This window comes from Schistocerca nitens, chromosome 3 (assembly GCF_023898315.1).
Source record: "Schistocerca nitens isolate TAMUIC-IGC-003100 chromosome 3, iqSchNite1.1, whole genome shotgun sequence".
Classification (NCBI taxonomy): domain Eukaryota; kingdom Metazoa; phylum Arthropoda; class Insecta; order Orthoptera; family Acrididae; genus Schistocerca; species Schistocerca nitens.
The window spans coordinates 89,919,964-89,934,423 of NC_064616.1; the positions used below are offsets into that span (position 1 = coordinate 89,919,964).

Here is a 14,460-nt window from a genome sequence, read left to right on the forward strand (position 1 = left end):
TTAAATAAAAGGTTGCGAACGCTAGGTGTTTTCTTTGATTTAACGAAGGCTTTTGACTGTGTTGACCACAAAATGTTACTGTAGAAGTTGGACCATTATGGAGTAAGGGGAGTAGCTTACAATTGGTTCGCAATATTGAGAGTGGTAGTGATGTTCAGTCCCAATGGGGCACTGTTAAATGGGGCGTTCCCCAAGGGTCGGTGCTGGGGCCACTGTTGTTTCTTGTTTATATAAATGATATTTCTTCTAGTATTACAGGTGATTCAAAAATATTTCTGTTTGCTGATGACACCAGCTTGATAGTGAAGGATCTTGTGTGTAATATTGAAACAGTATCAAATAACATAGTTCATGAAATAAGTTCGTGGCTTGTGCAAAATAATTTGATGCTAAATCACAGTAAGACTCAGTTTTTACACTTTCTAACTCACAGTTCAACAAGAACCGATATTTTGATCAGACAGAATGGGCATATTATAATCGAGACGGAACAGTTCAAGTTGCTAGGGGTTCGGATAGATAGTAAGCTGTTGTGGAAAGGCCATGTTCAGGATCTTGTTCAGAAACTAAATGCTGCTTTATTTACCATTAGAACAGTATCTGAAATAAGTTACACTTCAACACGAAAAGTAGTCTACTTCGCATATTTTCATACGCTTATGTATTATGGTATTATTTTTTGGGGTAATTCTTCTGATTCAAAAAGGGTATTTTTGGCTCAAAAACGGGCTGTTCGAGCTATATGTGGTGTAAGCTCGAGAACCTCTTGTCGACCCCTATTCAATAGTCTGGGAATTCTGACATTGCCCTCACAGTATATATTTTCTTTAATGTCGTTTGTTGTTAGCAATATTAGCCTATTCCCAAGAGTTAGCAGCTTTCACTCAGTTAATACTAGGCAGAAATCCAATCTGCATGTGGAATGCACTTCCTGGACTCTTGTGCAGAAAGGAGTGCAGTATTCTGCTGCATCCATTTTCAATAAGCTACCACAAGAACTCAAAAATCTTAGCAGTAGCCCAAACTCTTTTAAGTCTAAACTGAAGAGTTTCCTCATGGCTCACTCCTTCTACTCTGTCGAGGAGCTCCTGGAAGAGCTAAAAAATTAAGCAAATTCCAGTGTGACATTGTTGATTTTCTTTATTTAAATTTACGACTTGTCACCTGAATATGTTTTTTCTATATTTCATTTTATCTGTTTCTAATATCGTGTTATAATTTCATGTATTGACTCGTTCCATGACCATGGAGACTTCTCCTTAATTTGGTCCCACGGTACAATAAATAAATAAATAAATGATAAAAGATATATGTGACAGGTTTTCTGGAATAATTCAATGTATGCGTGGTCTGTAGGGGAGAATCATTAACGTTCCCCTTAACGGCAGCAGATGTCTGAATGCAGAGGCCTGTTGGGAGTAAGAATATATCTGAGTTAACTGTGACATTTCTAGACGATTGAATAACGAACTAATACTTAGTATGTGTTGAGCGGTTTTGGTGGTCAAGAGGAAATTTGAGAAGATTGTGCATGGAAGTGCATTTGTGCTGGACTTTTACTCCCTCCCATGTAAATTGTTCGGTTGACTGCTTGAGAGAAGATCGATTGTGGTGTGTGCATCTGACATGTGGAAGACACGTTTGTCTGTTCCCTAGACACGGGAAAGACCTTAGTTGGCTTGTAAAATACACTCCTGGAAATGGAAAAAAGAACACATTGACACCGGTGTGTCAGACCCACCATACTTGCTCCGGACACTGCGAGAGGGCTGTACAAGCAATGATCACACGCACGGCACAGCGGACACACCAGGAACCGCGGTGTTGGCCGTCGAATGGCGCTAGCTGCGCAGCATTTGTGCACCGCCGCCGTCAGTGTCAGCCAGTTTGCCGTGGCATACGGAGCTCCATCGCAGTCTTTAACACTGGTAGCATGCCGCGACAGCGTGGACGTGAACCGTATGTGCAGTTGACGGACTTTGAGCGAGGGCGCATAGTGGGCATGCGGGAGGCCGGGTGGACGTACCGCCGAATTGCTCAACACGTGGGGCGTGAGGTCTCCACAGTACATCGATGTTGTCGCCAGTGGTCGGCGGAAGGTGCACGTGCCCGTCGACCTGGGACCGGACCGCAGCGACGCACGGATGCACGCCAAGACCGCAGGATCCTACGCAGTGCCGTAGGGGACCGCACCGCTACTTCCCAGCAAATTAGGGACACTGTTGCTCCTGGGGTATCGGCGAGGACCATTCGCAACCGTCTCCATGAAGCTGGGCTACGGTCCCGCACACCGTTAGGCCGTCTTCCGCTCACGCCCCAACATCGTGCAGCCCGCCTCCAATGGTGTCGCGACAGGCGTGAATGGGGGGACGAATGGAGACGTGTCGTCTTCAGCGATGAGAGTCGCTTCTGCCTTGGTGTCAATGATGGTCGTATGCGTGTTTGGCGCCGTGCAGGTGAGCGCCACAATCAGGACTGCATACGACCGAGGCACACAGGACCAACACCCGGCATCATGGTGTGGGGAGCGATCTCCTACACTGGCCGTACACCACTGGTGATCGTCGAGGGGACACTGAATAGTGCACGGTACATCCAAACCGTCATCGAACCCATCGTTCTACCATTCCTAGACCGGCAAGGGAACTTGCTGTTCCAACAGGACAATGCACGTCCGCATGTATCCCGTGCCACCCAACGTGCTCTAGAAGGTGTAAGTCAACTACCCTGGCCAGCAAGATCTCCGGATCTGTCCCCCATTGAGCATGTTTGGGACTGGATGAAGCGTCGTCTCACGCGGTCTGCACGTCCAGCACGAACGCTGGTCCAACTGAGGCGCCAGGTGGAAATGGCATGGCAAGCCGTTCCACAGGACTACATCCAGCATCTCTACGATCGTCTCCATGGGAGAATAGCAGCCTGCATTGCTGCGAAAGGTGGATATACACTGTACTAGTGCCGACATTGTGCATGCTCTGTTGCCTGTGTCTATGTGCCTGTGGTTCTGTCAGTGTGATCATGTGATGTATCTGAGCCCAGGAATGTGTCAATAAAGTTTCCCCTTCCTGGGACAATGAATTCACGGTGTTCTTATTTCAATTTCCAGGAGTGTATATGGATGTTTTGGAATCTGTTACATCAGCGAGATTGGTATTCGCGGGTGGAAATATGATTTTTCATTTGTTTGTTTCTAGTTACTCAGTGGTCTAGAGCATGCTCTACCTAGCGAAAGTATCGGGTTTGTAGAGAAATAATTTCCAGTCTACATCTTCGGGATTATGTTGCGCTAGCGATCGTTAGGCTACTGCTGTGTGCTTGATATTGAGAAGTACCGCAAAAATGGTGTAATGTTATGGGAAAAATACATGGCGACATAAAGTCTGTGTAAGTGTAGGCATACGATAATTTTTTCGGGTGCTGTAATGATATAAAAGATAACTGTATGTGTATATATTGCATTGTAAAGTTACTGTGGCTTACGTTGTGTAAAATGTGTATATATTGCATTGTAAAGTTAGTGTGGTTTATGTTGTGGCACGAGCAGGCAGGTCCAGACCAGAAAGAGTAGCGCGTTTGTACCGAGGGGGGAATGAGCATGTCTTTGCACATCAGTTCTGAGAAAGACTTCGATTGATTGAGGGCTTTCTGATGTAAAACGGGTAATTTTGTATGGTGTAGGATAGGAATTGTATGTTTACTACATTGACATATGCGTTGATATATTGCTGAGTAGGAGATCGGTTTCACACACTAATATTCAAGCTCCTGACCCCAGTGGGAGGACGGTGTAATTGAGTAGGTGCTTTTACGTATTTGACGACACGTATGGCAACTGTGAGGTTTAGTTGTCGGTGCAATATGACAGTCAGCGTAAAATAGTTTATTGCGGCTGAATGTCACATCTTTAGAAAGGAAGAAAAGGTGGACCGTGCTTCCCTAGGACTGAGGAGCATGGTGACATAAAGTCTGTGTAAGTGTAGGCATACGATAATTTTTTTGGGTGCTGTAATGATATAAAAGATAACCGTATGTGTATATATTGCATTCTAAAGTTACTGTGGCTTATGTTGTGTAAAATGTGTATATATTGCATTGTAAAGTTAGTGTGGTTTATGTTGTGGCATGACTAGAGGGGCTGACTGTGTGTCCTATCGTGAGGGATGTAAAGATTCAGCACATCGCAAACGGACAAAGATTTTTTTTATATGGAAAATTATGTGCGATATATATAGTGAGATTGGTTCCAGAGGCATAGCCCTCAAGAGGAGACATTAACTGTACAACGATAGGTGTCAGACTGTAGCAGCAATGGTAATATTTAATTGTAGTTAGACTTGTAGATATGTTCCTGGCTTCCATTATCCTTGTGAGTCTGGTATGTATTTGATGACCTATAGACATGTTTACGGGTTTAACTGTCAATGCACTTTAGCGATCTGTGTAACATAATTTTAGTGCTGAAGTCAGAGAAAGAAGAGGTGGATGGTGCTTGGATACCGGCGGCGTCAGTAATTCGGCGGGTAAATTCGATAAGAGCCAATCATAAAGCTCCAATCATTTGCATCCTTTTTGCTGCGATATAGGAGCCTCTACATAGCTGTGAGAACATTTGCGTATGTTGAGAGCAGGATGGGTAGCATGTGATGGAGTTGGTACCACGTTAGGTCCGCGAAGAAGACTGCATTCGACGTTATTGTGCGTTATTTTCGTAAAGAGGTTCTGTTACGACCAGAATTTACGAGCACACAAGCTGAGACAACACGAAAACTGCTACAAAATGGCACGTTAAGTATTTCTGGGGGCCTGTGCAATTTACTAGAATTCGAGTTGGCTTCAGTATAGCATTGAGAATGTTGCTGGATGCGCTTGCGGTGGTAAGTAGCTATGCGCGGCGAATCGTCAGCCAAACGTCACACATGGTCCATTAGAAGCTCTAAGGAGAAAGCATCTTGTGCTATTGTGGAATGGATTTCTGTAACGTCTTCGCCGGACCACAGTTAGAGCGAGGGTAGTGACGAAACCTGGCGCGCGCGCCCTTGGAGCGTCTGCGCTCTGCAAATAGGTCTTCTCTCCCGTCCGATCGCGTCATCAACGTCGCCAATGTGATTAAGTATTCCGAGAGGAATTTCTCAGGTGTCAAGTACGATAGGGATGTGGCCGCCTCTTGCCTGAAGGCACCTGTGTGTAGTTTGACAGCTGACGGCCTCGTCACTTGGCGGGGCTGTCAGTAGCCTCCTATGTGCTCTAAGTGGACAGGGGGTGGTGTCTGCGTACGTTGGTTGCATTATTTTGCGAGCAGGTCTGTAGCCTGTGCTATGCGTTATTTGGACAGTTTACGAGTACTGACCGTGCCTACACATAACACCACTGAATTATTTAGGAGGAGTGTGAATGTCTGTACTTAAATTATCTGGGTAAATTAGGAGTTGTTTGCGTGTCTGCAGACTGTGTATTGTGACCCCAAGCACAAGATGGCGACTGTTTTGCGTCAAGTGTGATAAATATACTCCATCCCTAAATAAAACGTTCCAAATTAAATAGAGTGCAGTCCTTCCTTACTCTAGGTCAGTTGAAGTCTAGATCTCGTGGTGGAGACATTGACTGCAAAATAAAAACTTATGTCCATAATAGAGAGAGTCGTTTTCCCGCCATTTCGCCCCACCATGTTGATTACATCATGCACTATGCACGTTAGTGCACGTTAGCCCGACAACATGAGCTGGTAGGGTGATGTGGCGGTCGGCTGAGGATCGTGGTGGAGACTTTAACTATTTCATTCCAAGTCCAGGTGGGTGTGGCATTCGCGAAAATTGATTCCAAGTCCTAAGGTCTATGAAGCAGCATTCTAGGGGTTGGGGGTTCTAGGTCATGAAGGTCCACTGCGCTCCTAGTGGGAAAATATAGAACTTCTCATTTGATGACTGCATATCGAAATGGCACATTCAGTTATTGAATATGATTAAAATTGAAGTGGAATTAAGTACTTAAGTTATTGATACGTTAGATATGTGATGTGGGTGTTACTGTAGTTAGGATATTTACAGAAGACTATCTCCAGTGCGAGTATGAAGGTGCAGACTGGAGGCTGTGGCGTCAGCGGTCACTCGCTCGCGGGCTGCTGATGCGACGCGTATGCTGTTATGAACACGCACGAGGGAGAGGGAGAGAGAGAGAGAGAGAGAGAGAGAGAGAGCAGATGATCTTGGGTTACGCTAAGAGGACCGTGCAGTGGCTGTGTGTCCTAGAGCACGTGGTGAAGAAAATGTATGCAGCTATTTTGAATAACGGTACTTGCGTCATCACCCGATGTCAGGGTAGCACCCTCTGGTGGTGACGATATGAACTGAGCTAGTTGGGCTCTGAACCCAGTTGTGAACACATCTGCCCGAAATTGGTTAAATAAAGACTTATGTCCAAGTCCTTTTCCCAGGAATCCTCAGGAGGGGGTGGCGGTCGAGTGACTGTGGTTAGTCCAAGTGTCTTTTCTTTCCCGCCGTTTTCTTAGCTTAGTAGAGATATGCGAATTGACTTTTGTTTACCGCCAAAATTCAAACTTGGCGCCATTTCATAGGAGGAAGTGGCAGTCGGATGACTTAGGTTAGTGTAAGTAGGCCAAGTGAGCTATTTTCCCGAGATTTTCCTAGATTAGTAGAGATAACTGTTGTGTGGTGCATTATCCTGTTGGAATTTGAACTTCCTGCCATTTTTGTGGGGGAGGGGGCGTGGCACTTTCGCGCCAAAATTCAAACTTCCCTCCAAAATCCGCCATCTCGAATGACGTCATCGCTGCCATCTCGGATGACGTCATCGCCGCCATCTCGGATAACGGTACTCTGGAATGAGACGCAGGTTGTCCCGATACTCTCGATACCCTCGCAACTCGGTATTTCCACAGGATCTAATTGTTAATGACGTGGCATGCCCAAAAGAACTTGTGATCTACGTTCCTCGCTCAACTTAAGCCATTATCAGTGCTACAGGTAGTATTAGCGAAATTTCTGCTGCGAGTGACTAATATTTTTGCCCGGTGTGGTTATTTCCGTGGTTAGTTCCTTAGGTAATGACGGAGATATGCAGTGTGTGTTGTGTGTGTTCGCAGGGATTCACGGTCTTTGCCGGCTTCACGAACGCGAACGACTCCGTGGGGCAGAAGCTACGCGAGGAGGCGTCCGGGCGGCTGCACGTGCTGCAGCTGGACGTCACGTCGGAGGCGGACATCCGCGCCGTCGTCGCCCTCGTCCGCCAGAAGCTGCCCAGCCCCAGCGCTGGTACTGCACCCTCACCTTTCTTACCCTAATATATCAGCTGCTACCCAACATCAGAAACGTAACTAGCATCTTAATATCTGCCGGCACCAAAGTAATCCCGTCGAGCTTCCAGAGATCTTCCCACTGTCGGCCGTCTGCCGGATGAATCGTGCTCAAAATTAGTTGCGATTCTGCTCGAATCACTTCTACGAAGATTAAACGCCGCTTTTTCCACTTGAGTTTCATTTTAGAGAAGAGAAAGAAATCGCAAGTGTGTGTGAGGGACTGTCGTAATGTTATTCCTTGCCAGGAATTGCCGCACAATGAGCGAGGTGTGTGTAGGTGCGTTCTCACTGACTATTTGCGTCTAGGATCTTCCATCGATCTCCTCAAAACTTCACAGTAGAACTTCCCTTTGACTTACTAACCACACACAATAAATTCCTCGTGGGACATTCCGCGACTGTCAACAAAAAATCGTTAGCACTAACTCGATGTTGCTGCTAACTTGGTGCGCTATTTTGGGACACCGCTTTACTGCTGCTTTGTTTCGGGATGATAACCGTACACCCACGATTCGTCTGCAGTATACATCGATACTCTGCAAACCGTCTGACGGTGTGTGGCGGAGGGTACTTCTGTACCACTAAATAAATGATGCCCCCGTCCTTGTTCCATTCGCGAATGGCGAGAGGGAAAAATTGTCGGTAAAGCTCTGTCTTTGTTCTAATTTTTGCGAGACGTATGTAGGAGAAAATACTATGTTGTACGACTCTTTTCCGTCAAGTATTCTCTCGAAATTTCGACAGTAAACCTCTCCGTGATGCTACAAGGCGCCTGCCACTGGGGCTCTGTAACACTCTCGCGCGGTCTGAACGATTCCGTGACGAAATGTGACACTCTTCGTAGGATCTTCTCTACCTCTTCTGTCAGTCATACTGATACGGGTCCCAGATTGGTGAACAATACTCGAGAGCCGGTCGAACAAGCGCTTTGTGAGCTACTTCTGTAGTGGATGCGTTAGATTGCATTTGTCGTGAATCTCTGGCCCTGCACAAAGTCCCAAACGACTGGAAGAAGCACTGGTGACTCTAGTGTATAAGAAGCGTAAAAGGACGAACCCGCAAAATTACAGACCAATATCATTAACTTCGGTTTGCTGCCGAATCATCGAAAACGTTCTCAGTTCGAATATAACGAACTATCTTCAGACTGAGGAGTTAATGCCTACGAATCAGCAGGGTTTCAGAAAGCATCGCCCATGCTAAACAAAGCTTGCACTTTTCTCACACGATATACTGCGAAGTATCGACGAACGGAAACAGGTAGTTGCCATATTTCTAGAATTCCGAAGGCGTTTGACACGGAGCCCCATTGAAGGCTATTAACGAAGGTATGAGCATGTGGAATAGGTTCACAGATTGTGAGTGGCTCGAAGACTTCTTCAGTAATAGAACCCAGTATGTTGTCCTCGACGGCGAGCGTTCATCAGAGACAAGTGTATTGTCAGGAGTGCCCAACTGAAGCGTGATAGGACTGCTGTTTTTCTCTTTATACATAGATGATTTAGCGGACCCACTCTGAGCAACAATTTGCGGTTTGCTTATGATGCTGTGGTGTACGGTAAGGTGTCGAAATTGAGTGACCGTAGGAAGATACAATACGATTTAGACAAAATTTCTAGTCAGTGTGACTGGCAGCTAGCTCTAAATTTGGAAAAATATAAGTTAAGGAGGATGAGTAGGAAGAACAAACCTGTAACGCTCCGATACAGTAGTACCAGTGTCCTGCTTGACACAACTAAGTCTTTTAAGTATCTGGGCATAACGTTGCAAAGCAATATGAAATGGAACGAGCGTGAGAGAACTGTTGTAGGGAATGTGAATCGTCGACTTGGGGTTATAGGGAGCATCTTACGAAAAAGTGGTTCACCTTTAAAGGAGAGTGTGAGGTCCTGCCCACTCGTTTCTTATAGGGTGCCTAAAGGATGTTGCTTTCTCGGATAGCTATACAACATTCAAGCAAATCACATTAATGGTTTTTATTACAATAAAGTACATTGACAAAAAAATGGTTCAAATGGCTCTAAGCACTATGGGACTTAACACCTGAGGTCATCAGTCGCCTGGACTTAGAACTTCTTAAACCTAACTAACCTAAGGACATCACACACATCCATGCCCGAGACAGGATTCGAACCTGCGACTGTAGAAGCAGCGCGGTTCCGGACTGAAGCACCTAGAACCGCTCGTTCACAGCAGCCGGCTGTAGATTGACAATACTTAACTTTAGTTTACAATGTCGTGTCACAAGCTGTTGGTGACATGCAGATAAACAATGTCTTTCGCTATATAGAATGTCCATGCAAGTAATGGATGTGGATCACAAGTAACAGCTCTTCTAGTCCGGGTCTACTAGTATCCATCTTCTACTGTCTGGCCGCGGCTTGCAGCAGCGGCGCTTATATTCTCTTCAGATAGAGGTCGCTCCTGTCGTGGTGCGGTCCTAGTCGGCGTACTATTGGCTGACGTCGTCTCACAGCCTTCTCTGCTCTCGGGTTCCTCATCTTCGTGCCGGCGCTTGTCGTTACGCTGGAACAGGGACTGCATATAGGACACTGGTGTGACCTATTCTTGAGTATTGCTCGAGTGTTTGAGAGCCATACCAGGTCGAACTGAAGGGAGACATTGAAGCAATTGAGAGGTGGGCTGCTAGATTTGTTACTTGTAGGTTCAAACAACGTGCAAATGTTACGGAGATCCTTCGGGAACTCAAATGGGAATACCTGAAGGAAAGGCGACATTGTTTTCGAGAGACAATATTGAGAAAATTTAGAGAACTGGCATTTGAAGCTGACTGCCGAACGATTCTACTGCCGCCAACATACAATGTGGGTAAGGGTCACGAAGATAAGATACGAGAAATTAGCGTTCATGTCGAGGCATATAGATAGTCGTTTTCCCCTCACTCTGTTTGCGAGTAGAACAGAAAAGGAAATGGTTAGTGGTGGTACAGGATACCCTCCGCCACTCATTGTACGGTAAATTGCAGAGTATCGATGCAGATTATATTTTCTTAAGATTCTACCTATGAATCTTTGTCTGGTATGTTCTTTTCTTACTATTCTTTTATGCAGTCATTCCACTTAGGGTGGCTCCAGATAGAAGCTCCTAAATATATTACAGTAGTTACTGTTTCTAGCAATTTGTCACCAATAGTTTAGTTTTATAGTAGTGATTACCTTTCGTATGCATGCACAATATGCTACATTGATTTAGGTTCAGGGTCAACTGCCAGTCCCTGTTCCATTCTTCAGTCCTCTTGTAGGTCCTTCTGCAATCCATTACTGGCTTCTGGCTTTGCTACACTATGTGATCAAAAGTATCCTGAAACCCTCAAAAACATACGTTTTTCATATTAGGTGCATTGTGCTGCCACCTACTGACAAGTAGTCCACATCAGCGACCTCAGTAGTCAGTAGACATCGTGAGAGAGCAGAATGGGGCGTTCCGTTGAACTCACGGACTTCGAATGTAGTCATGTGATTGGGTGTCAGTTGTGTCATACGTCTGTACGCGAAATTCCCACACTCCTAAACATCCCTAGCTCCACCGTTTCCGATGTGATAGTGAAGTGATAACATGTACAGCACGAAAACGTACAGGCCGACCTGACCTCGTCTGTTGACTGACAGAGACCGCTGACAGTTGGAGAGGGTCGTGATGTGTAACAGGCAGACATCTATCCAGACCATCACACAGGAATACCAGACTGCGTCAGGATCCACTGCAAGTACTATGACAGTTACGCGGGAGGTGAGAAAACTTGGATTTCATGGTCGAGCGGCTGCTCATAAGCTACAGATCACGGCGGTAAATGCCAAACGACGCCCCTCTTGGTGCATGACACCCCCAATCTGTAGCTGGCACACGATTATAACAGTATGATCAGGAAACTTATACACAAAATTCTTCATGTTCTCCGTGAAGCGCTCTACCACTACAGCTCCTGATGCAGGTGGTCTATGAAAGCATCTGATTAGCATTTTTGACCCACATTTGATGCTCAACTTCGCCTCGGTTAATTCACACCTTGAATCCCTGGCCGGCCTGAGTGGCCGAGCGGTTCTAGGCGCTTCAGTCTGGAACCGCGCGACCGCTACGGTGGCAGGTTCGAATCCTGCCTCGGGCATGGATGTGTGTGATGTCCTTAGGTTAGTTACGTTTAAGTAGTTCTAAGTTCTAGGGGACTGATGACCTCCACTGTTAAGTCCCATAGTGCTCAGAGCCATTTGAACCATTTTTTTAAATCCCTGCTAACCTTGGTAGATATTATCGAATTGTTTACTGCAATAAATATTCCATCACCACTGACAACTAACCTGTCCTTAAGATAAATATTTCTATCTGAATTTTTGATTTCGTTGCTATTCACTTACAGTTCCAACTAATTTCCTTAAGATAAAATATTTCTATCTGAATTTACGATTTCGTTGCTATTCACTTACAGTTCCAACTAATTTTCTGTTCCTAATATTATGTGGACATTATAACTTCACTAAGCGATACCAATGCTGGGCGCTTACCACGGATGCTCCTGCAGTTTAATAATCCTCTTCCGTTTCCGATCTGCGGGAATGAGCTTTCTCTGACAGTAAAGTATCTTCGATTTTGACAGGCAATTTATCTCTGATATCAAGGGGGTGTTCCTCTAACCTTAAGAACCCCCATATGAACACCATATGTACTCCGCTGCCACAGCAGCCGCTTCCTGCATGTACAGCACACCAAGGGGATCCCTACAGCTCTCCACCCAATTGCAAAGGTCGAAAAACTGGCAACTAATACCATTGCAAATCGTCTGAGCTTCTGGTTTAGACTTCCACATTGCTCCAAACCAGATGGCGGTGACTGACCCTGAGTACAATGCTACAAATAGCGAGCTTAGCCTGCATCCTGCATGCAGTGCTAGCTGTCTTCGCCAAATCAGCCATCCACCTCTAGGAACTGAGGATAGCCTTAGAACCCAAGTGGTAGGCACCATACGCGCCTACATGAGTCACAGGTTGCTGCCAGTGCACTTGATAGCTGCTGGCAGAGCCTCGTCCACTTCTTGAACGAGACCACCCAGAATATGTACCAAGTCGACACTGGCTCAGAAGTATTATCGACACTGAGTAGCAGCTCGTACAAGTAGCCAAGGTGTAAGGAGCCAACCATGCAACAAGTTCCACTTTCACCTTCCGCCCGGAGACGTGCGAACTTACCACTGCTCGCCACTCACTCTTGAGTGAAACAGACAGGTCAGATGTTGCGAATCGGAGTTGCAGCTACAACCAGGTCACCACGGGGTTCTATCAGCACCAAAGATGTTACAGGTCTCGTCTCGGGTGCCCTGCTGTCGCGCAGCTTTGAGCAGCAACCAGAAGCCTGCTGACAATGGACAATGCAGCTTCCAGCTGTTTACGGACAATGGCCAGTTCCCCTTGTGTCCGTACATAGAAAGCACAGTCCTTATCCATATCACACTGTGTAAAAAACTGTATTAAATCTCAAAAAAATGCAAACAAAGCAGTCTGTACTAACAGAGAAAAAACAGAGACAATTACCCAACTGTGGCACTACTGAAGTTGGCACGTACACAAAATATAAACGAGAAGAATAAATAAACACCAAAATCTGCTCTGTAGGGTTCTCACTACAGCCTACGATCGTAAGATATGCAGGTTAAAACAAAATTAAATTTCTCTGCTGACAACAGATGTATCAACAGTGACTTGTTACTAGAGACCCAGTCTCACTAAAGCTACTGCAGGAAATAAATACGGAATGTAAATGCAAATAAACACTAACAAATCAGACAAAAACACAGATAAAGTTCACGTCTAGTCAGATGCTCTTTTTTTTTTTTAAAAAAAAAGGTACTGAAATAAATTAAATGCTGTTTACTAACACAGCTGTCGCTGCTGGACGCTCTTCCCACCTGGGCGACTGACCATGACCACAGATTTACTAGTAAGCTACTGGTCGCAACTGTGACAAATTCAAAGTGCATTAGACTATGCTAGCACAAATGGCAGTCTGAAGCTTCACTACAAACTTGGCTTTCACAAAAGCTGAAGGAAATAATTACGCAAGCTCTAATGTAAATTAACATTAGTCAATCAGTAAAAACAGACAACATTCACTTCCTGTCAGAAGCTAGTTAAAAAAAGGCATTGAACTCAGCTATAGGCTGTGTACTAACACCAACTGCTGGCGCTGCTACTGCTGAATGCTCCTTCCACCTGGGTGGCTGACTGTAGACTGCGAAGATCCTGGACAGGAAATTCGGATGATTTCAAACTGCTGTTTGAAATTCAGTGTACACTTGAACCCAATGATCTGGAACAAACTTCTCTGCAATTCATTTCGTGCTCAGTTCATCAGCTAGTATGCGTTGACATGTCCCATGTGAAATTCCCACGGTTTCACAAACATCACGGATTGTCTGCCTTCTGTCTTCATGGATCACTTCACATATTTTCGTGATCGTTCTCAGAGTTGTGCACAATTATCGTTGGTCCAACTGTTTGTGATGTGCCATAGGGTTCCCAGACACATATATATTGCTTAAACGATTCAAATGTTCTTGCTCGGCTTTTTTTTTCATTATTGTGATTTCATTCCCCTGCCCCCTATGGACAGGGGAAGGCTGTCAGCGGCACAATCCGCCGCTCTTCAGCTGAGTGATATAACAACTAATACAAGAATGAAATATTACATATAAGGTGATAAAAACAGGGACATAAAACAGAGTAAGGGGAGATAATGGGGTTAAAAATACTCTGACATGGAGACGTTCATGGGGGGGGGGGGCAATTAAAAAAAGTCGACATAAAGTTAAAAAACACAGTTGGCGAATCGTAGAACACAAAAAAAAAGATACTGAAGTCACACCCAAAGGTTAAAAGTTGGCCATAGTATTAAAAACACTCCAGAACAACACACTGTAAACCCACTTGGAGCACACACAATGAAGAATAAAACTGCCAGGTGGGACTTGTCGAGGGAGAGGCCTGAGAGGATGGAAAAGGAGGGGAGAGCAAGGTGCAGCGGGAGAGGGGGGCGGGATGAAAGGAGTAGGGGGCGTCAGCGGGTGCACCAAGTGGCAGGAGACAGGTGGGGCACGAGAGGAAGAGGGAAGACAAGGCAGGAGGGAGTGCAGAGACACT

The 14,460-nt window shown here is 45.5% G+C and overlaps 1 protein-coding gene across 1 annotated transcript in view; it reads left to right on the plus strand.

The window, feature by feature from the left end:
* The window catches only part of LOC126248064 (D-beta-hydroxybutyrate dehydrogenase, mitochondrial-like), a 238,693-nt gene that overhangs the window by 194,747 nt on the left and 29,486 nt on the right, over positions 1 to 14,460 (plus strand). The window contains exon 3 of the mRNA XM_049948705.1: positions 7,100 to 7,268. Coding sequence (XP_049804662.1) covers positions 7,100 to 7,268 — 169 coding nt within the window. The remainder of the gene's footprint in view (positions 1 to 7,099; positions 7,269 to 14,460) is intronic.